The 26,297-nt window shown below is 45.3% G+C and overlaps 1 protein-coding gene across 1 annotated transcript in view; it reads left to right on the top strand.

Moving 5' to 3' along the window:
- LOC147029296 (mitogen-activated protein kinase kinase kinase 12-like) overlaps positions 1–26,297 on the top strand; it is a 223,389-nt gene that overhangs the window by 177,377 nt on the left and 19,715 nt on the right. The window contains exons 11-12 of the mRNA XM_085872244.1: positions 2,964–3,037; positions 19,385–19,670. Coding sequence (XP_085728370.1) covers positions 2,964–3,037; positions 19,385–19,670 — 360 coding nt within the window. The remainder of the gene's footprint in view (positions 1–2,963; positions 3,038–19,384; positions 19,671–26,297) is intronic.

Genomic DNA, 26,297 nt, shown 5'->3' with positions numbered 1-26,297 from the left:
TCTCTCTCTCTCTCTCTCTCTCTCTCTCTCTCTCTCTCTCTCTCTCTCTCTCTCTCTCTCTCTCTCTCTCTCTCTCTCTCTCTCTCTCTCTCTCTCTCTCTCTCTCTCTCTCTCTCTCTCTCTCTCTCTCTCTCTCTCTCTCTCTCTCTCTCTCTCTCTCTCTCTCTCTCTCTCTCTCTCTCTCTCTCTCTCTCTCTCTCTCTCTCTCTCTCTCTCTCTCTCTCTCTCTCTCTCTCTCTCTCTCTCCCTGATCAACCATTCTACCATGCCTGCTCCAACAACTCGAATCTTATTAGGCCACACATGTGCAAATCATTCAATATGTGACTTTAAAAATGACGTAATCTATAACTAAATGCTCAGCGCACATGCGCAGAAAGCCCTCGTGATGAGGTACGTAGGAGTAGCCGGATGTTTATCATATGTGCGAGATGAGGATTGTAGAATGAAACGGCTCACAAAGCTTTTAAACAAGCCAAAAATATTTTGAGACATACTTGCAAGAGAGGGGTGTGTCTTTGGAAAATTCTCCAAATCTTTTGTTGTGCAATCAATTCGTCCAAAAAGTTGATATATTGAAGCCCGTACTGCAAAAACTCCCCAAGATGTGGGCCCGTGAAATGCTCGAATGGTTGCAGATGGGCGACTTCTTCCCAAACCTTTGTGCTTCTTAACATGGATGGAAAGGTCATATCTGGGACTTGTTGATGCACTGGGACCAGGGTAAGTTTAAAATGATGATAATTATTGTTAATCATGTTTGGGAGTAGATGTGGGAGTGAGGGCGAGGTGGGAATGGGAGTTGTGTGGGCTGAGTGCCATTATAAATGTAGATTTGTACGCCTCTGCTGATGAGGTTGCCCGAGGCATTATGTTTTTGGGTTGTCCATCCATCCTTGTGTGTGTTCATGATAGGATTTTGTTTCCGCGATAACTTAAGAATGGCTGAAGGGATCCAAGTCAAACTTGGTACAAGTGTGTATAATGATGTAAAAATTAACTGATGACATCATGGGGTCAAGAGATCAGAGGTCCCTTTGGGTAAAAATTCTGTTACCACGCTAGCTTGTGAACCAGTGATGTGATTTTGTCTAAACTTGGTATAAGTATATATTATGATGCAAATATGAACTGCTTAGATTTTGGCATGAAGAAGTCAAAGGTCAGAGATCATGTCAGGGAAAAATGTGATATTGAGAACTGCTGAAGGCATTGAAATCAAACTTGTAACAAAGATGCATAATTATGTAATAATGTGGGCGGAGCCATTATATTGGTCAACGTCGCGATGTGAAGAGGACCGTTCTAGTTACCATCGCCGAAAGAGAGGATATTGCGTTTGGGTCCGTTTGTTTGTTTGTTTGTCTGTCTGTTTGTTTGTTTTTCTGCACAGAACTTTTGTGTTTTTCTCCACAATCGCTTGTCGGATTGAGAATAAATTTTCACCATCGGTGTGACTACTGATGTGGAATGTTTAATGATCATTATGATGTCATAATTCACATGGTGTGGCAGCCATGTTGGAAAAACAGAAAAACGTTGGACTTCTGTATCTCTGAAACCGCACCAAGGAAAAAATTTAAACTTGCCACAGAGCAAGTACTCCTTATGGGGAATGATTTTTTTTATGACATCATACAGTAGGTGCCTTCGTTATGACGTCATAATTTTGCATATGTAGAACGCAACATCCAATCAGTATTAAAATTTTTGAGGGTCATCAAGGGATAAAATGGTCCACAAAAATATTTTTGATGATGCCATCGGTCACGTGATTCGGCAGCCATATTGTTTTTTTGTTGGTAAACTTCAAAAATCTTCTTCTCTGAAATGACTGAACTGGTCATCACCGCCAGCATTTCTAAAGTGGCAGTTCTAATTATGTCTCATTAATTACATAGCACACCGGTACACAAAACTACACAAACAACACACTACACAAAACAAGTCCTGGCGAGGGTCTGCAATATCTGATTGTTGTTTTTCGTTTGTTTGGTTTTGAGGCCACAAAATATATTATAGTAGATTTTTGCATCTATTGGTGAAAGGAAAAGTGTGTGTGTGTGTGTGTGTGTGTGTGTGTGTGTGTGTGTGTGTGTGTGTGTGTGTGTGTGTGTGTGTGTGTGTGTGCGTGCGTGCGTGTGCGCATGCATGTTATAACCACAGCCACTGCTAGCTTGTTTTACTAACAGGAAATGAAAGGAACCCAACTCCTCTCATCTTTAGATATTTCTCATAGTCGTATATTCTCGTGAGTCCGATTTTCATTCAGAAACGGAGCAGTGTTGGTTAACCATTTTAAAATTGACACTCATTTGTCTAAATGCTGAAAATTATGTTTAAAAGGCTATTTAAATTACAGATTTCACGTGACAAACGGCGGGTCAAAAGTGCCCGGTGAGCCGAACCGAGTCGGTGTAAACACACACACACACACACACACACACACACACACACACACACACACACACACACACACACACGTAAAAGGCCTCATTTAGTCTTCATACGTCATTTTGAAAGTCTCGTATTGGTGCACGATTGGCCGAGTGACTTAATGTAGACCATACTCATGAACCATGGAAGCCATTCGATTTCCAGACAAAAGTTCAAATCAAATTGGCCAAAATCTACACAAACAAACACACACACACACACACACACACACACACACACACACACACACACACACACACACACACACACACACACACACACACACACACACACACACACACACACACACGGAGATAGCAAGCAATCCAATAAAATTGTCCCTTCTCCTGGGCCGTTTATGATATAATAATAATAATACGAAGTTGCTGATGAGTACTTCATGACGAAGTTGCCATATATCTTTGTTCGTTTTTTGTTGTTATTTTTGGACAATAATGAGTCAAGTAAGATGTGATTTTATTCGAACTATTCTTTCTCAAGTAATTTTTATCCATGGTTGTGTATAGAATCGGGGAACATTGGATACTTCTGAAGAAGAGGGTGAGGTTGACAGTGAATTGGACTTTCCTCCTCGACAAAGGTGAGCGCTGTCATGTGATCTGGCACATTGTTATTTCTGTTTGACTTTCTTTCAACATATGTATCATTACCCTATTTATTGTATGCTTGCAGGACGTTATGTGTGAAAAGCATATTTCCACTCTTCTGAAATAAAAGTGTTTGTCCCAGATTACAAACACCCAAAAACACTAGAACACATTTTACTGTATATATTTCTTGCAGGAGCTGGAAAAAGTAATGGGGTTGGAATCATAGTTTCTGAATATATCAGCAAAGAAGTGGTTAGAGTGGAGAGATGGGAGAATTTCATCGTTATGGCATGGTTGGTGATACAGAAACAAATTGTGTGGAAGGCAGGAAGGACACTATTGCAGGGTTTCTGACTGCTGCTTGGTCTTATTGACAGGCAGGAAGGACTGAGACTGAGAGGCAGTGGTTCGGGGACAGACTTGAGAGGATGTTGGGAATGGTTGACCTGGAGGTGAAGGTATGCGCTGCAGGAGACTTCACTGCACATGTGAGAGTAATGAAGAGGAATTGAGAGATTAAAGTAGAGAGAGAGAGTAGAGGACTGGTGGAACTAGTGATGAGAAATTGTTTCGAATTTACTCGTTAGTTATTCCAGAAGTGGGAAAATCACAAGATCATGTCCATGATTGGACAGCACAAAATGGAATCGAATCTGTTGATAGGGTGCAGCAGCTATGGAGGATCAAGGACTGCAAGGCAGTGGCAGAAGAGAATGTCACAATCCAGCACAAGCCTGCAGTGTTCGTTGTGCACATGAAGGAGAGGAAGGAAGTGAAGAGCCTGGGCAGGATAGCCATCCAGGGGCCATTCAACAATTACATCACGCACTTTTTTGCTCAAATGTAACATCCCCCATAACGCTGTGTGACGCTTCAATCGACACCCCCTAAGATATTATCGAACACTTGAAGACCACGCCCTCACCCCCGTTTCATAAGGATGCTATTTATTCCGTTTTTTTTTTCAGTACCATGAACAATATTTGAAGAAGGAAAGGCGGCACAGTATGCTGTCAATAGGACCAAGCAGCAGTCGGAAACTCTGTAATGGTGTAATCGGACTAATCGCTTGGACTGATGCAATCGTTGCCGAAAATGTTCAATTGCTTTCACTACCTCTGCCACCAAACATAGGTGGAGGTTATGTTTTCACCCCTGTCTGTCCGTCTGTCTGTGAACGGGATATCTCAAAAAGTTATGAACAGATTCAGATGAAACTTGGTGGACATGTTGGGCGTGTGACAAGGAAAAAATGATTCGATTTTAGTGAAGATCTGGATTCAGATCTGACCCATCAGTGGGATACAAAACGTAAACTGTTCAGTCTGGCGGAGGTACGCACTCCACCGAGTGCTGTTCTCGTTTGCCAAATGAGATTAAGTGTCTGTGGAAAAAGCAGTGATGGAATAATCGGCAAAACTGCACCAACAGAATAAATTTTGTATTTGAGAAATTTAAATTTCATTTTTATTTTGTAACATTTATTTGGACGGATCTTGGCGATGTCAAAAAAAATGTTTAAAATCCTACAATTTAAAGGATACAAATTTACAAAATATTACGTCTTCTCAGGGAAGTGGCTTCACTTTTTCTTCCATCACCAGCCGACAGTGAGATCTCTCAAAAAAGTCATGGCTGATAGAGAAATGCATTTATTTCTTGGCAACAGCATCCTTCCCGCAGCAGCAAAGAAATTTTTTTGCTAAGGGACTCCCGTACAATGTTGTGTCCTCGCCTACAGAGCGATCGACTGCAAAAACGTACTTGCAAAAATTGTGGACTTTATCGTGCGTCTATCAAGTCCGTGACAACTCATTCACGATTCTGCTGGAAAAAAGACACTGATTATCCCAACTGTGCCACAAAAAGGCAAACTTCAATGCGAACCGATGTGTACAATCAGTTGCTTGGAGAACGAAGAATTAGAGTGGCTTGATGAGGACGACATCGACACTGATGGTTTGCAAATTCCACCTCATGTATCTGTTATCATGGGTACACCATTACATCCTCCAGAAACTCAACGACCACCGTGGGAAGATGACATCTAAACAAAGCGATTTACTTTTAGCATTCATGTACTGAATACGTGCATCATTGAATACTTGCTTCATTAATTAAAGGATGCATGAAACAAAGTAGTCCTTGGTGGAGAGTATTATGTAATGGCACAGGAAACACCCCCCCCCCCACCCCACTGTAACACTCCGTAATGTTTGGACATACACCCACCATCCACTCCACTCCCCCCCCCCTCATGCCCCCCCCTCAAGAATTACATTAGTTTTGAATGGGCCCCAGGTAGTATAAGTGCAGAGATAATGTTTCTGAAAAATAGTGTACTCAGTGAGAGTGAAGGTAAAGTATGAATAACTTAGTGAGGAAGCTGAGGACTTGAAGAAGGAGTGGAAGAAGTACACAGGTGTTCCAGGTAATTGCAGAAAATGTCGTCGATGTGATGTGGTCAAAAAAAATTCGCCCGATCTTGATGAAACTTGGTATGTAGGTAGGGGTCGGTGAATGATGCACGATGGTATGACTTTAGACACGATTGAAGGTCAAGGTCAAGGTCACTCCAAAGTTGAAAAATCAGCTAATTTCAACATTATCTCCACCATTTATTATCCGATCTCGGTGGAATTTCCATCGGATTAAGATAGTCGGGTACAATATCTGAATCTGGTCAGGTCTTATTTTTCGAATTTGTAATTTGATTTCTGAGGTTTTCTATCCTTTTTACTCCTGGGCTTTCGTCTGTACGTTGAACCAAAAGACAAGACGACATCGAAGCCATTCTAAGCCGATCAGAGATCCACATCTACAGAGCTTCAGAGATGACCGTCACTCTCCAACCAGGGGTAATTTTTGGTTTTCATATCAACAAGTGTGGAAAATCCAACTGCACAGCTGTGCGTTGTTGGAAACGGCATTAGATGCCTCAAAGCAGCGTCTGCGAGCCCAGCATACTCTGGCTTTTACATGGAGCCAAAAGTCGGTTTCACTTTTCTCCCTGTAAAACATCTTCAGTGTCCCATCTGATGCGATCTCCACAAGGTTATCAACCTCTGTTGGTGGAGGCTTTACACTGACCTTTTCGATGTGGGTCTTGTCTGCAAATGGATTTCTGATCCACTCATAGCCTGGGTCTGGTTGTGGGAAATATTTTCCAAATTATTAGTGAAGGCTTTACAGATGCGCTTTAAAGGCTTCGACTGCATCACCATCTTGCTCCTCTTCGGCAGTGAGTTTAAAATTGGCGAGTGTCGAAAAAGACTACAATCCTTCGCGATCAAGACGAGCACCCCATAAGTCCTTCTTCCTGCGTGCAGCCTTTATTCTGTCATGGGCATTAAATATGGTAACAGCTCTTCCATGCAAATCTTGATTCAACCTGTTCAGTGCTCAAAACATCAGCCAGGTGTGCCAATTGTGCAAGCCATTGCAAATCATGCATCCAGTCATCGAGGTCATCGCTCATTTTCACCTCTTCACGCAGTTCAAAGAGGAGGGTGAGAACCCCCCCCCCCCTGTTACAGCCAGCAAAGTTCAGTATGGAAAGGAGTTTTGTGTGTTCACTTCCCATCTTTTCACAACGACCTTTAAAAAGGCGGGTGTTCATTGCTCTATCTTCAATAAAATTAACAATTGGCAAAGCCTCGTCCAGCACTGTTTTAAGGCATGGGGACATTTTTTTTCACAGCAAGTTGGTCTCGGTGAATAGTACAGTGTGTTGCTGTCGCAGATAGTGCAACCGCAAGGGCACGGGCCGATAACCCTCTTTGTCTGCCTTTCATTGCTGTTGCACCGTCTATCCAAACACCAACACATCGCGTCAAGTCCACGTCAGAATGTACAATTAAAGAGTTGAGTGTGTCAGATATGGCTTCTCCTGTTGCGTCACAAGGCAGAGAGCAACAGAAAAGAAAATCGTCATGCACTTCCTCAGCGTAAATGTACCTGATAAAACACAGATTTCTGTCATTTCCTGTGCCGGTGGACTCGTCCAGCTGGAGTGAAAAGTACTGGCACTGACATAGTCGTGTCACCACCTGACTTTTAACATTTTGAGCCATGCATGTTGTTCGCCACGGTATGGTGTCATTGGACAGAGGTACCCTGCTAGTTTCATCACTTACCTTTTCCCCAAGCAAGATGCTAGCTAGCCATTATCTTTGCGGCTGGTTTGACAAAGTTCTCACCGATGGTGTGATCTTTTCCCATTTTGCGATCAACGGTGATACCTTCTGTGAAGCTTCCGCAGCCTTCACATTTTCTCCAGGTGCAAAAAACTTGCCTGCAGTATTGTCAGGGTTTTCATTTGATTTTGGTTTGAGTGAGTCTGTCTTTAGCCACCATCCATTTTTTTCATGCTGCTTACTGAACTAGCCAGTAATTGAACAGATTGTGAAATTCAGCGAAGCTACACCGGTGATGAAACTAACTGCACAATTTATTTTTTTAATGTGTTAGGAAGTTGTTGACGTAGGAAGTAAAATAATGAAACTGTGCTAAAGTGATACATTGTTTATCATTTGCTGGCTCAACTAAACACTCTGTTTAAAATCCTTGGTCAGAAAAGCCACAAGTATGCGACTGTGTTAACAAAAACGACATCTTAAAAATGTAGCCGACTTGCAGGGTAGTTAACTTAATACAGTGTGACATTAACACGTAACTGTTTGAATTTATATCCGAGCACAGGAATCATTATTTATTTATTTACAATTTATTTATTTAAATAAACCACTATTAGCTGACGGCCCTGTGGTTTCAAGGGAATGAATGTCTAGCAGGGATGCAGATTTGAGAATCATGGGGGAATGGTGACTGAGGCTGGTAGTCAGAAGCAGACAGAGGCAGAGATGCTGAGGAGGATACAGGTGGATGCATGTGCATGGAGGAAAGTGGAGTGACTCATGGGAGACAGGAAAATATCAAGGAAATTGAAAGGTAATCCCGGCCTACCTTTATGGTCTGGAGACAATGGCACTGACAGAGAAGCAACAACAGCCTGCAGGTCAACAAAAACAACTGTGCCAGGATAGCAGGAGTGAAGAGTATGGATAGAAGGAGGATGGATGAACTGAGGGAGGAGATCATTGTGAGGATGAGGTTTACAGAGGGATTACTAAAGAGCTTGCCGATGTAGGATGGGCACCTCGTGCGGATGGGGAAAGATAGAATGGGAAATAAATTGAACTGTTTAGCCACCGGCAAGCATGCCAGTATGCATAGAGATGAATCTTCCCTGATCATCTTCTGCGAAGAACCAACCATCACATCATATTGTAACGGCCTGGTTTCTCTTACGGGGACCCAGGACTGCTGGACATCAAGGACAATTTGGTTACGCTGGAGGTCGATTTTGTTGGTCAAAGACCACAGCAACAATGCTTTATTAATGAAAAGGTTTAATAAATGATGAAAGGATGGGGGTACAGCAAAAAGAGAAACAGGAAAGAAAAATCTGATCGGCACATGCACTTAAGCGAGGTTAAGATGGTGTGGATGCCTATTTTAAAATAACTTAACACACAGACTCTTTTCCAAGATATGAAACAATTGGAAGAGTGACAGAATGGGTGGTTCTGGTAGAAATTTTGGTGCGGGCCTTTCCTGTTGAGGGACGCAGGGTGGGCGCAGCATGGGGTACTCCTCATGGCTCTGTGCTCGTGCAGCAGGTTCGGAAGCTTGTGTCCTCATCTCTCCTCAGGGCCATCATTAGAATTCAGGACGCCGACTCCACTGCCTCCAACTGACACTAGCCAAGGCTCTTCTCGACTGCGGTGATGACTGACTTTGGCTAATTCGACTCCCTCGTTACTGAACAACCATTCATGAACTGACTGGCCAGCAACTGACTGCGACTGTACTTCTGGTGCTTTTGTACTGGCCTGACTGACTTCCCTGGCTATCTCAGCCGAGCTGTATTCCACGCTTCCACACAATTGTCTTTTATATCCAATGTGCCACCTCTCTCCGACCTTCCCATGACAAGGATCCCCTCGTCCCACCAAGGTTCCCACAGCCCCACTGAGGGCTACACACATGCTTCTGCCATTGTGACGTTGGGCATCGAACCTCAGTCACATGGTTTTCCCATGTTGGTGTAACATGCCGCACTTCACACCAGGAGCCCAACATGTTGCCGTAGTTGCATCTGAATCTCACTCACATGATTTTGACATGTTGGAATTCCAACCATGTCGGGAGGTGAGAACATCCAATGGGGAATAATAAGAACATTGACTTCAGAGGGAAAAGAGTTGAAAAAAAAGAGACAGACATGGGGGCAGGTTGACAAAAGGCTTTCTCTACACCTTTCTCTTGCTGCTGCAAGGTTGGGATACCTTATTCTAACGATCTTGCATGTTAATCTAGTATCTATAAAATCTATCTACAGTATCGACAATCTACAAAATAATGAATTAATCCAGTAACCCATGAGTAATTTTTGTTGCAATAAATATACGTACACATCCATACCAATAAATGTCAGTCACTCCGTCTGTCTGTCCATCTCCTCCATAACTCCAAAACCATGAAACCCAGCAGTCCCAAACTTGGCATGCAGATGAAGTGAACTCTCCCCCCTTTCCTCTCCCCTTACTCTCTCTCCCGCCGCTCACCCCTTCCCCTTCTCCTCCATCCCCCCCCCCTGTTAAAGGGCTAACCGTTTAGTTTTCAATTTAAAACGGCTTCCCCATAGTGTAGCATATACGAATCAGATTTAATGTGAGCTGACTGGAGGGGTGCAAAGGTCATTGCATGTGTGAGTATGCATGCATGCATGCAGGCAGGTCATTGCCAGGGGTAATATTGTGGGTTTTAAATGCTCCTGCCCGGTTTTATATAGACCCCGGCGGTTAAAAAGAAAATGTAGCTCTTTGGGTGCGTTCTATCGCCCTTCCATTCCCTTCCCTTCCCCTCACACTGCCTTCCCTTCCCTTCATGCTGCCTCCCTTCCCTTCTTCTTATGCTGCCTTCCCTGACCATCCTTTCATGTTGCCGTCCCCTCCCCTTCCCTCGTGCTACCTTTCCTTTTCCTCCGCTCACACCGCCTTCCCTTCCCCTCGTGCTACCTTCACTTCCCGTCCCCTCACACCGCATTCCCTTCCCCACATGTTGCCTTCCTTCCCTCCACTTCCCCTCATGCTTACCATCTCCCAAACCCCCTCCCCTCTCCACCCCCCACAGAATCTCCGGGTCATCTCCAGATGCTGTATTAACGTGCTGTTTTGACGTACCTCATTTTGTTCAATCCTGCACTACACCCCCACTTCCCCACAAGTCCCACTATCAAACGCAAGTCGAGAACCACTCTCCCCTTTTTCTCTCAAGTCCTTCGACCGAGCACAAGACCAGAACCCTCTCCCCTCATGCTTGCCTCCTCCAAAAACCCCTACTCTCTCCTCATCCTCTTCACTCCCATCCCCCTCCTGGAGTGCATAGCTACATTTGCCATTTGTTGAGGTGTCTCTCTCCCAACACCGCCCCCCCTTTTCCTATCTCCCTGCCTCCTCACCTCCTCATACATCTGCCATCTCTCCTCACTCCCACTCCTCACTACCCCACCCCTCCTTGTTCTCTGTACTTCCTCTCTCCCCCTCCAGCCTCTCTCCCCCTTTCTCACCTCCTATGAGATCCCCCACCTCCACTCACTCCCCCTCCTCACTACCCCACTCCTTGCTCCCCCTCTCTCCTCTATCTTCCTCACCTCCTTCTCTCTCCCCTTCTCTCCCCCTCCCTCCTCTCTCTCTCTCCCTCTCTCTCCCCCCTCTCTCTCCCCCTCTCTCTCCCCCCTCTTTAATATCCTTGTCAGTGAAGCGACAGGTTATATTTGCTGGTGTGTATACATGTGTATATGTATATGTATGTATATATATATATATATATATATATATATATATATATATATATATATATATATATATATATATATATATATATATATATATATATATATATATATATATATATACATACATACATACATACATATATATATATATATATATATATATATATATATATATATATGTATATGTCTGACTGGTCCAATTTTCTGCTCATTGCGTCCATTCTCCTGTCGTTTTTTTTTTCACTTATCCTGTCCATTCTGCTCCTATTGTTTTGGTCTATCATTTTGATATGTGCCATTAATTGCCTCAGGAACCACATCGTGTCATGCTCAGGCTGCACTGGCTGCGATAACCTGCGTTCTGTGCTATCGGCGCTGCATTTTCCTGAGGCCGAGGGTGTGGGTTACTGGGATCTGCCCGTGTTGGTCCACCATTGTCGGCACCAATAAATTTCACTAAAATTTTGTCTAACAGTTCTGAATTTGAGGTGCGTGAAGTGCACCACATGGCGACTATCTGACACCAATTTATTGATCAAGGGGTTTGAAAAATATCCCACTCCTGACACCAGTTTGTCACTCGGGGGGTGGGGGGGTTCAAAAAATCCCACTCCCAGATACCAGTGTGTTTCGGCCACGGGTACTGAGTGTATTATGAGGGGGTTTAATCCCCGTTTGGCCTCGGAAGAGCCGGACCTGGGGCCACCGCTCACAATTAACTTCGACATATGGTTGGTTGCTTTAGAACCATGAACGCCAATCAGTTAACCATAAGTTCCAGTTTCCACCATCTAATTTTGCCATTTAACAAGAGGTCACGTGGCTTCCTGAATGGGGAGCGTGCCCTCGGCAAAGCACCAATCTTATCTTCATTTGATCTTAATTAGGGTGGCCGAGCGTTTAACCGCTGGTACGTGCTGACTATGACAGGTCAATTAGTTTGGTAATTACCTCCCAGTTTATCTAGGTTCGGGCAATGCTGGATCAATGGAAGGAAAGAGCAAGCAGGGACAGGTTGGAATGCCAACAAAGGAATTTATTAATCAGGAAAAAATAAATAACAAGAACGTTTTCATTTCCGCGGAGTAAAAATATGTAAATTCAAATCAATCAAAATAATCGCAACCAAATAAAGAATTAATCAGGCACTCATAGAAAAAGAGACATAGAGCAGATGCTTATCACTATGCCTTACTTAACAATTAAACATGAGACAAGGGTACCCAGCAGATCATTCGGGGTGGTGGGGAGGGGGGGGGAGAGAAACCCATTCTCGCTCACCAAATAGAAATCGTACGTCAAATAAAACATCCTGAAATGTGTGAGCGTGCCTTGTCCGTTCCAGCACCCAGCCTTGCCGTGCACCCACTCGCAAACAGACTTGAACGCCAGTCGACGTCACCCCCAAGAATCAGGTACGCCAAGAGCAGGTCTCGAGCAGAACCAGCATTAATGGTCTGAACGTCACCCACCGTCAGGAGCCACAACCGATGGATGGATGTAAGGAGCTGTGAGAAGCTGAGGCACTGTGAGAAACTGTAAGGCTCCAAGGCCGCCACCAACTGTCGCCAGCTCACCAACTGTCTGACTGGAACGGACGAAGCAGCCGTCAGACTGGAATCGATGAAGCAGCCGTCAAACTGGAACTGACTGAAACAGTCATCTGACTTGAACTGCCAAAACGACCGTTTGACTTGAACTGACGAAACGACCATCTGACTAGAACGGACGAGCAACCGTCTGACTGGAACTGAATGAAAATAGCAACCGTCTGACTGGAACCGACACAATCACCATCTGACTGGAACTGAATGAAACAGCCGTCTGACTGGAACTGACGAAACGACCGTCTGACGAGAACGGACGAGCAACCGTCTGACTGGAACTGAATGAAAATAGCAACCGTCTGACTGGAACCGACACAATCACCATCTGACTGGAACTGAATGAAACAGCTGTCTGACTGGAAATGACGATAGCCATTGCCCAGCTATCGCCAACTGACACTCAAAGCTGTCAGAGCCGCAACCAGCTATTGCCAACTGACTAACGCCAACTGACTGACTAAAAAAAACTGACCTCTCGTTCTCTTCATAGGCGGCCCGTCTGGGCGGAGCCTCAAGAAGACAAGCAAAATCCACCCTGCCCATTTGCTCATGGGGTGGTGGGCTTTGGATCCGCGGGTCCAAAGTTCAAATCCCGTTCAGCTGTTGAATTAATACCAGGTGGGGTAAACTTGACCTGTCATCCTTCCGAGGTCAGCAAAATGAGTGCCAACATGCTGTTGTACTGTGTCGAAATGGCGACCCGTCCAAGATTGTGCCCAATAGCCAAGGAGACTGCTGAAGCAGCACCAACGCTCTGCACAGAGTATGGTCCCAAACTCCTCCTCATAGGTATGTATATATATGTATATACGAGGTGTGTTCAAAAAGTATCCAACCTTAATTTTTCGTGCGTAAACAAATGAAGCTAGAAAGGCGTGGTTTGATGCACGTATGTAGGCGATCCTAATCCGTATGCGTGAATATTTTCCTGCCTGCAGAAGCTGTCAGTCGCCAACAGACCGCCGATGAGTGAGGAGGTGTAAGTGAGTGCCATCGGATTTTCGTTTTTGACAAAATGACGGATCACTGGTCTCATCGCCAGTGATCAGTGTTGAAGAAGTTGGGATCGCTGTTCACAGTCTCCAGCATGTCCTGGGCGATCTCCAAACGGAGTTGCTTCTGCTCGATCGTTAGCAGCTTTGGCACGAACTTCGCTGAGATTCTCCTGAAGCCCAAATCCTCAGTCACAATGGAATGAACGGATCCAATGCTGACGCCCGCCTCGTCTGCAAGTTCTCTGATCGTGATTCGACGATCCTGCATCAGCAGAGTCCCCACTTGGTTAATGACGACCTCATTTCAGGGTGTTGAGGGCCTACCAGAACGTGCTTCACTTTCCACTGATGTGCGACCATCTTTGAAGTGGTTGTACCACTCTTTTATCTGTGTGGTGCCCATTGCTTCGTTCCTGAAGGCCTGTTGAATCTTGCGGATCGTTTCCACTTGGGAATCGCCAAGCTTTATACAAAATTTGATGTTGTTCAAGTTTTTCCGTCATTTTGTCAAAAACGAAAATCCGACTGCGCTCCCTTACACTTCCTCACTCATCGGCGGTCTGTTGGCGACTGACAGCTTCTGCAGGCGGGAAAATATTCACGCATACGGATTAGGATCGCCTACATACGTGCACCAAACCACGCCTCCCTAGCTTCATTTGTTTACGCACGAAAAATTAAGGTTGGACACTTTTTGAACACACCTCGTGTGTATATATATATATATATATATATATATATATATATATATATATATATATATATATATATATATATATATATATATATATATATATATATGTATATATATATATATGTGTATATATATATATATGTGTATATATATATATATGTGTATATATATATATATATATATATATATATATATATATATATATATATATATATATATATATATATATATATATATATATATATGGATATGTATATGTCAGGTCAGGGTCAGGTATGGGAGCATGTGCCAGAACAGCGCGTCGCTGCGTCCACTTTCCGCCGGTACTCCAGGGGCCTCCGTCTGGCCATCCCCCAGGCAGATGCCAGGCCCATCCCCATCTCCTTGAGATGATGGTCAACCTGCTGCAACCATGAGGCACGTGGTCGGCCCACTGGCCTCCTCCACTCATGAGACTCCCTCGCTGAGAGAATCTGGTGAGCAGGATCAGCGTCAGGAAAACGAGCCACATGTCCATACAGCCGCAGCTGACGCTCACGGACTATGCAGGTAACAAATCTCATCCGAGTCTCTCTCAGCAACCGCTCGTTGGACACAAAATCCGACCAGCGATAGCCAAGGATTCTCCGAAGAGACCTGGTACCAAAGGAATTAAGTCTCCGTCTCAGATCCTTGGTCAAAGTCCAAGTCTCGCACCCATAGAGCAAGACTGGAAGTACCAAGGACCTGAAGACTCGGACTTTCGTCCTCCCGCACAGGTACCGGCAGCGCCACACCCCATGATCCAGTGAATCCATGACTCCCCAGGCCCGACCCAGACGTCTATTGACCTCCGGCTCACAACCTGCGGAGACATGAATATCACTGCCAAGGTAAGTGAATCTATCCACGACCTCAACATCCTCACCACAAACAGACACAGACAGGACAGCAGCATCCAAGATGTCACCGAAAGCCTGGATCTTTGTTTTGACCCAAGAAATCCGTAATCTCAACGGCTCTGACTCCTCATTCAGCACCTCGAGGGCCCCCAAGAGGATGTCTAAAGTCTCCGCAAAGATGACTGCATCATCTGCAAAATCAAGGTCCGAGATCTTGACATTGCCAAACGATGCACCGCAACTTGATCTCTCCGACATCCTCCCAAAAATCCAGTCCATACAAGTGCTGAAAAGTGTGGGGGCAAGTTCACATCCCTGACGAACTCCAGTAACAACTGGAAATAAGTCAGAGGCGGTACCACCACACTTCACAGCACTCTCAGTACCAGAGTAGAGTTCAGACATCAGATCGATCAGTTTCGGTGGCACCCCACGAAGACCAAGAATCCTCCAGAGGACATCCCGATTCACTGAATCGAACGCTTTACAGAGATCAACATAGGCTGCAAGCAGCCCCTGCCGAAACTCTCGTCTGCGTTCGGTGAGGACACGAAGTGCAAGGATACGGTCAATCGTTGACCTCTTTGGTGTAAAGCCTGACTGCTCTGGACGCTGGTGCTCAAGCAGATGGTGGCGAACCCTATCAAGAATTATCCGAGCAAAGACCTTGCCCGGCACTGAGAGCAGCGTCACCCCTCGGTAGTTGTTGCAGTCTTGGCGATCACCCTTCCCTTTCCAGAGAGGGACAACAAGGCCCCTCTTCCAGTCAGTTGGGATGATGCCTGTGTTCCAGGCAGAGCACAAAACTGCATGCAACGACGCGAGTGCAGCATTTCCACCAGCCTTGAGAAGTTCGGCATGGATGCCACAGATCCCTGGAGCTTTGCCCCGTTTCAACTGGTTCACCGCAGCCCGTGTTTCCACAAGCGATGGTGGACCACAGTTGATTCGAGGGTCAGCAACAGGGATTGTAACACCCTTGACGTCTAACTCGACAGCTGGGGGATCAGCCTGGTACAACCGCTCAAAGTAACCGGCCCAGCGGGCCTTCACTTCAGACTCCTCTGTCAAGAACCTACCACTCTCTGCTCGAACTGCAGTGCTCCGAGGGATGGGCTTGGATGAACGTAATGCGCGAATTCCCCTGTAAGCGGGACGAGAATCACCTGTCCACAGGTGATGCTCTACCCCCTCACAGATTCCTCGCACATAGGCCTCCTTGTCCACCCTCAGTGCACGTACAGTTTTACGCCTCAGCTCCCTGAACAGCTCAGCTCTGCCATTCAGCCTGGCCCTGCGACTCTGGTCAATGGTATCCAGTGTCCCTTGAGAGACAAAATTCTTCTTTGCCCTGCGGTGAACTCCAAGGCATCCACCGGCAACATCAAGGACGGTGGTCTTGAAGGTGCTCCACAACTCTTCAGGACCCCCAAAGCACCCAGACCCCCCAAGTGTCCACTCAGCCTGTTCGCAAACTCCTCAGCTACTCTCTCATCCCTGAGCTTGGCAACATCCAGCCTAGGCTGGGATGGTACCATTCTCCAGGATTTAAGGTGCAGCTTTAGAGTTGCTACAACAAGCCTGTGGTCAGTATTGAGGAACTGAGCACTCCGGTAGACCCTGCAGTTCTGGATCATCCTCCAATGACCGTCAATGAGGACATGGTCAATCTCCTTTGCCACACCGCCAGCGTTGGAATACCAAGTCCAGCGATGAGCTTGCGGGCGCTGAAACCATGAACCAGCCACCCTAAGTCCATGACTTCTTGCAAAGTCAAGGAACTTAGTGCAATTCTGGTTCATAGTTCCTGACCCATGGGGACCAACACACACCTCATAACCATCCCTATCAGTTCCAGTCGATGCATTGAAATCCCCCAAGACTAGAAGTGTATCTCGTCTGGGGCACTGATCAACCACAGACTCGAGTGTGGCGTAGAATGCATCCTTCACGGTGAGATCACTCGCCTCAGTCGGAGCATAAATAGAGACCAGGGAAATGACACCTAAGGAGTGACGAATCCTTAATCTCATAATACGCTCGTTGACCGGTGTTACCTCAATTATCATTGGGGTCAGCTTATTGGACACAGCTACAGCAACTCCTTGGGTATGGTAACCATCAGAGCGACCAGACCAATAGTAGGTGTAACCACCCACCATTATCTCGCCGCAATCTGGTCTCCGAACCTCAGAGAGAGCTGCAATCCCGATGTCCAAACGCTTGAGCTCAGATGATAACAGAGACAGGTGATCATCCTCTCTTAGGGATAGGACATTCCAGGCACCCACCCGAAGGGACCGCCTCAGGTTAACCCAAGGAGACCGCCGTCTGGTGGACGACACCTCAGCACCACTCCGACACACTCTCCCGCAATCTGACCCAGGGATGTTACCCCGTGGTTTCCCTCCTATCAAAGATTGGGGGTCCCGAAGGCTTTGCCCCAATCCCATCATCCGGTGAGCTGCCCTGCGAAGGGAAGCTGCACAGGAGGTACTCCCACGGAGTGGGTTTTCAGATTTTTTTGCGTTTTTGCGTTTTGCGGAATGAAGCGTTTTACGGTGGCTGGAGTGCAAATCCTGCCACCAACCTCCTAATAAGAAGTAACCCAACTGCAGGAGGACGTCCGCAGACACAGTTGGGCACTAGATATGGATGGCCGTTGGCTCACAAGGAGCTCCTCCGCCCTTTGACAGGTTTTGTTTTTAATCCTGCTGGGTGTCCATATCCAAACACCCAGCATTGTATATGTATTGTTATGGATTTGGAAACCTTGTGCACACAAACAGCCAGAGTCCCTAAGCTTAGTTATTTCAATAAGTATGTGTTTACAGTTAGAATCCCCCCTTTGTCTAATGGGAATTACATGTGTGGAATACGAATTATTGTATAGTCAAGTTTATTAGATCTTTTAACAACAACAACTACGACTACAATGACTACAACAATGACAACAACAGCGCACCGTCCTGCACTCGACCCGGTCGCCATTACGCACCTGCTTTTGGCTGAGGACGTGGGCGTAGCCTTTGTCGCCTCGGGTCGAAGCTCCACTCCGAGGAAGAGCAGAGAGCATTTCCTCCAGCCAATGAGCAGAGGGCGAGCACCACGCGCGCCCCAGCCAATCGGGAGGCCACCACGCGTGGCCTGACAACCCACTGTCCAATCATGAGGGGGTGGCGAGGAGAAGAAGCCCCTCCCACCTGAAGAGGAGAAGAGTGGTGGTCTGGACGAGTGTGGGAGAGACAAGAGTGCATTCTGGAGGATCGTGGTTCGAGAGCGGTCTGCAGTCCTGGTGGTGATTGCGGCGCAGGCTGTGGTCATTGTCAAGCGGTCTGCAGTCTTGGTGCTGGCAATGCCAAGGTCGTGGGTTGGAGTCCCACCGTGGTGGTTCGGGTCGGTGTGACCGCACGTGGAGGGACAGGTACCCCGGCCCGGCTCTACTGACCGAAGACCCATTGAGGTCCATTTTATTGTGTGTGTGTGTGTGTGTGTGTGCGTGTGCGTGTGTGCGTGTGTGTGTGTGTGTGTGTGTGTGTGTGTGTGCGTGCGTGCGTGCGTGCGTGCGTGCGTGCGTGCGTGCGTGCGTGCGTGCGTGCGTGCGTGCGTGTGTGTGTCCGTGGGCCCGTGGGCCCTGTCTCTAAGTAGAATTGTATAAGTGTTTTCCTTTCCTTGTAAATTACATTTTCTTATTCGGTTAACTCTGCCTTCTTGCGTGCTCCCCTGCCCTATTATAAATAAATATCCCTTTTGTTAAATGTTCCAGCTTGTTTCTGTGTTTTTCATTGGCTTGGCATGGTGTGTATTGAGAAATAGCGAGGCTGTAAATTGTTCATTTGGACTGACGGGCCTTGGTAACCTCCGCTTATAATATATATATATATATATATATATATATATATATATATATATATATATATATATATATATATATATATATATATATATATATATATATGCACGGTATATATGTATGTATATATATATATATATATATATATATGTATGTATATATATATATATATATATATATATATATATATATATGTATATATATCTCGGATGAGGTTAAAACCACTGACCTCCCAGACTCAGAGCAGATGCTCTGACCATTACACTACCATGGCTGGTAAATTACACCACCATAGAAAAAAAAAAAATCTCTCTTTTGATTGCCTTTTAACTGAAGCGTATCACAAGTAAAATTGCTTTTAATAAACAAAAATCCATTACGTTTCGCTTTTGCATGCTCCAATCAATCATTGCTGAAATCATTGTGTTGTCACCTCTCATTCGTAGACCGGCACGTTGCATGAGCAGCTGCCAGTCATACTCGACGTTCAGTTCGGAGAATCTTTCTGCATCTGAAGGTGAGGAAGGTGCCACCAGTGAACGTTCACCCAGCACTGCCACCGATGGTCGGTGTCACCCTGGTGGCACTCTTTCACCCGAAGGAGCATCTCAGGCGCTCACGCCAGAACTCGATGCTTTGTCCAGCCACTCAGACGGGCTTTCAGAGAAGGAGCACGTGGTGCGGCGTGTTCGCACTCAGATCTGCCTACAGCAACTAACACAGGGAATAGAGGTAAGAAATTTTACTTTGAACAAAAGGGTCATGAGTTATATTGAGGCACATTGAGGAAGTTGCATATCAATTACATTAAGTACTTTATAACAAATATCAATAAACCGTGTGAACACTTTTGTACTGCACATTTACATCTAGCCACAGATGAAAAAACACTTTTCCATTGACTGGCAGACACTTTAGTGGAGCATAGCTTGCAGGTGGTGGATCAAGGTGAGCTTGGCCATTGTGAAGGCAAGGTAACCTATGAGGTGAGATTCAGTCTCTACTTAAGGACAGCAAGAAGTATGTATGGACAATTCCATAAGGACCATGATATACCGAAGTTGTCTTCTTCAGTGACAATATTTCCCAGTAAAATGAAGTGCCATTTCACAACATTGTGGTGCAGCACTTGCTTACCAAGCCAACATTGCATGATCATCGTTGTGAGAAATTCATGAAGGCCAATGGTGTTGTCAAGTGTTCTGCCACGATTTATCACATTGCCAGAATTCTCCCCGACCAAACGCTTGTGGGATATCCTTGCGAGAGCCATCCTTAATTATGTAACTGGAATAAGGTGGCGGCGGCCTTATGTTGACCTTTCACATAACATTATCCATCACACTTCAACTTGACCATTTTTACTGTCAGACACAGGTCGATGTCAAAACGTGATATGATTCAACTCGGGTCTTATCCACCAAGTAGGAGGGCCACACGGCACAAGCACAGTCCCTCCCTCTCGCAAAGGCCGAGGTACTAGGTTTTGGTGGATGGATCATGCAGCGAAAAGGGGGCACAGACTGATTTTTTTTCTCTCCTTGATGCAGCTTGATATAGTGGCAGAGTGCACTGGGAGACAATTTGAGTGGTCGTTTTCTAGAGGGTCGAGAGCAGCGTGGACCAGAGCACAGATCTAGGGAGAGTTCACCAGAGAGTGTGAGATGGTGCTCCAACTCCACCTTCCTGATGTTGCCTTCTCTTGAAGACTCATGACAGATCGGCATTGCTTTGTGTCCCTGCGTTAAGGAAAAAAGCCTTCATCTTCGAGATGTAAATCTATGCGTCGACTGTGGACACAAATTTGGGTTCAGGGTGAACCCGAACAGCCCGAATTGTGGATCATTGTCTTTTTTGGCGTAGTGGTATTTTTTTTTTAATTCAGGTAAGTCTTTCAAAATGGCCGATCCAGGCTGTGACCAATGTTTCATTTGATTGTCACAACAGGCTTGCAAATCACTATCAAGCTCAACTGAGTCCAGGAAGCTTTAGCCAAACAGTTCATTTGCGAATTTATCCACTGAGTGTGGTGACAAAGTGGTCATCATGGTCTGTCGTTGTCACATTGGTGACAAAGTACTTGGCAAAACATTTATCAATGGGAGAAACTTCCACCTCTTCCCATGAACGGTAAATCCAGTAAATGGAATCAAGGATTGATATGTCCTTGAGAAGTTCATTGCCAGATTTCTTTTTTATCTTTCTCCATCTCTCATAAGAGAGAGAGAGAGAGAGAGTATAGTTGCCACCTTCAAAACTTGATATTTTTATCGTTGAAATAATGGCCTGATCCATGGGATGGGATGTTGATGTTGTGTTCACCAGGAAACTGAAATGTCACGTTATTCATTCTTAGCTCCAGCTAAGATGGAGCTTATCGTTGAATAGCAAAACATGCTGGTTATGATGTTACATCTTTAAATGTAAGTCTCTGAGTCATTCCTCAAACAAAACACAAAACACTCACGAGTCAACTCTGCTTTGTTTTTGCATCCTAAGTCATGAGAAAAGTTGAGCTCAGCCATTGCAAAACATCATGGCTTTGATGTACCCATCATGAGTGGTCATAAAAATATCGCCGATTAAACTGGCACACCTGCTGACTGTCAATCTCTGCCTGGAGTGCTTACCAGTGTCACAGTCCTTTCCTTTCACATTGAACATGTCCTTGAGTTGGTTATGAAAGAACAGTCTCAGTGCCTCTCTCTCTCTCTCTCTCTCTCTCTCTCTCTCTCTCTCTCTCTCTCTCTCTCTCTCTCTCTCTCTCTCTCTCTCTCTCTCTCTCTCTCTCTCTCTCTGTCTCTCTCTCTGTCTCTCTGTCTCTCTCTCTCTCTCTCTCTCTCTCTCTCTCTCTCTCTCTCTCTCTCTCTCTCTCTCTCTCTCTCTCTCTCTCTCTCTCTCTCTCTCTCTCTCTCTCTCTCTCTCTCTCTCTGTCTCTCTGTCTCTCTCTCTCTCTCTCTCTCTCTCTCTCTCTCTCTCTCTCTCTCTCTCTCTCTCTCTCTCTCTCTCTCTCTCTCTCTCTCTCTCTCTTCCCCCCCCCCCATGTTAAAAATGCCATGTGCAACAACTTCCATTTCCAGTCAAGACACAACGTTCTTTTCTGAACACTATTCTGTATCTTCTCAAAAATGATTCCAGCCATCCATTCGATGCTTAAATATTGTCAGGTCTAATTCAGCAGCAAACTGTGACACCTTTTCCTTCAGCATTGGTCCAGTCACGTTTACCTGCCTGGCTGCGACTTGAAACCACTCCCAGCATAGACAATTGCACGTCCCAAGCTCTGTTTAAATGTTTGAATGTTGAAACTAAATGTTTGAAACTAAAAAGACATTTCTCTTCAGAGGACTGGTTTTCCATTTATCATATGATCATGCATTATGGCTTGGGATGCATGCGGTTGTTACCTCCATCACCGAAGGTGGACCTTGTCCGTCTGTCCGTCTCTCTGTAAATAGGTTATACTTCCACCCCTGTCTGTCTGTCTGTCTGTCTGTCTGTCTGTCTATGAACAGGATATCTGAAAAAAGTTATGGACGGATTCGGACAAAACTCGGGGGACAGGTGGTTTCAAGTCGTGTGACAAGGACGAATTGATTAGATTTTGGTGAAAATCTGGATAGGAAGGGATCCAATATTTTAAAAGTGATTCTTCACCATTGAAAGATTGGACCAAAAATTATATATTGCACGATGTCTCAAAAAGTTGTGGACAGATTCGGACGAAACATGGTGGAGCAGTTGGGTGTGCGACAAGAACAAGCTGATTAGATTTTGGTTCAGGTCTGGATGTAGATACCACATATCAGTAGGATACACAGCATAAACTGTTCAGCCTGGCGGAGGTGTGCACTACCAAAAATGCAATGTTTGTTGTTATGAAGATGATTTGGCTCCTCTAGTGAGATTTGTTCTGTTTAGGCCCAGTCACACCTTGACGTTTTAGCCAGCAATGGCAACGTATTAAAATGTATGTAAAACGCTGGCTTACGTTGAACTTTTGATGTTTTTTTTTTTAAGGATTCGGACGTATTCATAACGACTTGGTCTTATGCATAACGTATTAGTAATGGACACAGAACGTTTCGTTGTGTTATCGATAACTTATACCAACGAATGCTGAACCTGTTGTCAGCCTTCACAACCTATGCCCAACGATAGTCTAACTTAGGCATAGCGCGCTGCACGCATCGCCGACGATGACGTGAAGTAGCCTATTAAAAGGCTGCCGCACAACGATTCAAATCATAACTGCCGCAGAAATGGAAGTGTCAACATCGCAGCCACACCTTGGCGATCTTGCCAGCATATGCCGACCTCTGAAAAATGCGTCTAAAATGCTGGCGCACGTCAAATACGGTGTGGGTAAGTTTGGTATGCGTGAATAGAACGCTAAAGTACGCTATCGTACGTCGTATTAAATGGAGTACGTCTTGTAATTTTAAACATGTTGAAAATTTTGCGACGTACTTGCCATATGACACACGCTCCACATGCGATGGGAATAAGTTGTACGCACGTTACGCGATCATTGACACACATCGACACACGTTATTTATAAGGTGCTCATAAGTCGAAACACGTCAAGGTAATGGTTAGCGTCAGTGTTCCAGACTCCTGTTTTTTGTTTTTTTTTCTTCGGCATGACGGTGTTCAGTGTACAGTGCGGCTATGATTTAAATCGTTGAGCGGCCGCCTATTAATTATATTATATTATAACCGCACTAGAAATCGAAGTGTCAAAATCACCATCATACCGAAGGAAGGAAGAAAAAAATAATAATAAAATAAAACCAGGGAGTCTGGAACACTGACGCTAACCATTACCTTGATGTGTTTCGACTTCTGAGCACCTTATAAGTAACGTGTGTCGACGTGTGTCACCGATCGCGTAACGTGAGTACAACACGTAACTCATCGGTTAGAAATAAGTTTCGGGTACGCTAAACATTACCTCGACGTGTTTCGACTTATGAGTAACTTACAAGTTACGCGTGTCGATGTGTGTCAATGATCGCATAACGTGCCTACAACTTATGGCCAGCGTTATGCGGAACGTGTGAGTCATACACTGGCATAAGTCTTAAAATTTCAAGCATGGAAAATTTGAGGACAACCGAAAAGTACAACGTTTAAAGCCAGCGTACAACGACGTATGGCAGTGTTTTTCAGCATGCTCTCAATGTTATCAAAACTTACCCATTACGTATTCGACGTGTACCAGTGCTTTAGACAAATTTTCCAAAAATCGGCATAAACTGGCTAAAACGTCAAGGTGTGACTGGGCCTTTAGGTATAACTATTTTCATGGAAAAATGCAAATTCCATCAAATAATGATTACAAATGAGGTAATTATTAGCATACGTGATGTCATAAACGAGTGACCCCTTCCATGCTGATCAATTTGACACTAATTTAGCGTTTCTATCTCAAATAGTACGGTGGTTGCACACATTTCGTTCAATCGGATCATTATGATTATTTTAATAATAGCTACCATAGAAACGCGGTTAAAATGGGAGTTTTTGATCGTTTTATTCAAGGTCAAAAAGTATTTTTGGAATAAAAATAATATGTATATCCTTCCAAAAATGCAACGTTTGTTGTTATAAAGATGATTGGGCTCTTTTGATGAGATTTGTTCTGTTAGGTATAACTAAATTTTCACAGAAAAATGCAACTTCCATCAAATAATGAACATGCAAATAAGGTAATTCGCATATGTGACATCATAATTGTGTGACCCCTTCAATGCTGATCAATTTGATACCAAATTTTCTTCTTTATCTTGAAAATTAAGAAATTTGTGGTCATTTTATATTAATTAGATGAATACAGGAATTTTCAGGGGGTTCCCATGGAAACCATCCTGAAAAACACAGCTGCCACCAGTTCCGGCAACTACACCATCACTTTACTGTCATCCCATATAATAACCTTTATAAACAAACTGTGATGTGATTTGTTCTACTGGGGGGGGGGGGGTGGGGGGAGGGGTCCCTCCTTTAATATCGCTCCTTCTCAGATTCATCACAGCTCTACCTCTCGAGAGGGTAATGAGGAATAAATTAAAGGTTATTTCAGGTTTAAACTGAAGGAGGATGGAAAAGCTAAAACGAGAGGAACTGAAACTGATAAGATGGTTAGTATTGGCTGGCAGGGAAAAAATCATTACAGGATGTGAATAGTTCAATATATTCCAGACCAATGGCATAAGTTTAAATAATAAGCTAGTAGAGCTTGAAGGGAAAGTAGATAGCGATGAGCGTTATATTGTTGTGGTGCCGGGTTCGGTGGTGAGGAACGACCGCTAAACGGAGCAATCGGGCCGTCTCCCACCGAACATCCGGAATTAAAAGGTCGTCACCCCGGATAACTCTGGAGTCGACGGGTCACTTAAAGGACCATGGTCACCGATATTTTGACGGCGTGAGGTCGGGTCCACTTGTCTATTACAATTTACCTAAGTACTCACGCCATCTAGCTACCGGGGAAGCCACACCCTCGGCCGACTCTGTCCGAACCGAGTCGCATGTACCGACTCGGGTCCGACGTAACCGAGCGGGAGTTACCAGAGCCGCGCCGGTCCCAATGACAACTTACGGCCCAAACGGCCTCACTATTTCTCAAGCCCACACCGTGCTGGGTCAAAGATAGAAACGACAGGCAACGAGCTGAAACATTAAACAGATATTTATTTACAATAGGGAGGGAGACACATAGCAGACTTAATCATGAATATAATGCAGTGTACAATGAGCAATCAACACTTATACAATTTCTACTTAACAGACTGGTGCCACACACACACAGACACACACACACACCCAAACGAAATGGACCCCATCGGGTCTTTATTGGACCCTCCAGCTGAGAAGGATAGGTCAGCTGGGGGGTCAGAGTCCGGCTGTGCACCTGTCCACCTCGTGCGGTTTGGTCGGTCTTTTTCAGTGGGACTCGAACCCACAGCTTTGACACAGCACCAAGCACCAGTGGCGAGGGATATGCGACAGACGCCAGCCAGCAGGAAGGCGGACGAGACGAGAGGAACCCTTGCGCTGCGAGGATGACCAGAAAACCAGATCAGACGAATGGATCACCAACCGGCCCCAGCGCAGGCAGAATGCGCCGAACACTCTCCCTCACGCAAGGGGGCCAGAGGGACCGCCTCTGACGTCACCTCATCCCTCATTGGACAGGGGGGGGCGTGTCGGTGGCCTGCCTTCATTGGGCGGAGGGAGTGTCGATGTCTCAACCCCCCCCTCCCCCCGAAGAGGCCCGCCCCTCGAAGAGGCTGCGCAAATAGTATATGGTGTTCTGGCTTCCCATTGGCTGGCGAGTGTTGGCCGATGCTCGCT

This window comes from Eptatretus burgeri, chromosome 3 (assembly GCF_056783735.1).
Source record: "Eptatretus burgeri isolate ZD-2024b chromosome 3, Ebu_testis_v1, whole genome shotgun sequence".
NCBI classification, from domain to species: Eukaryota; Metazoa; Chordata; class Myxini; order Myxiniformes; family Myxinidae; genus Eptatretus; species Eptatretus burgeri.
The sequence above is the reverse complement of the archived record's forward strand: the minus strand, read 5'-3'. Positions and strand labels throughout refer to the sequence as shown.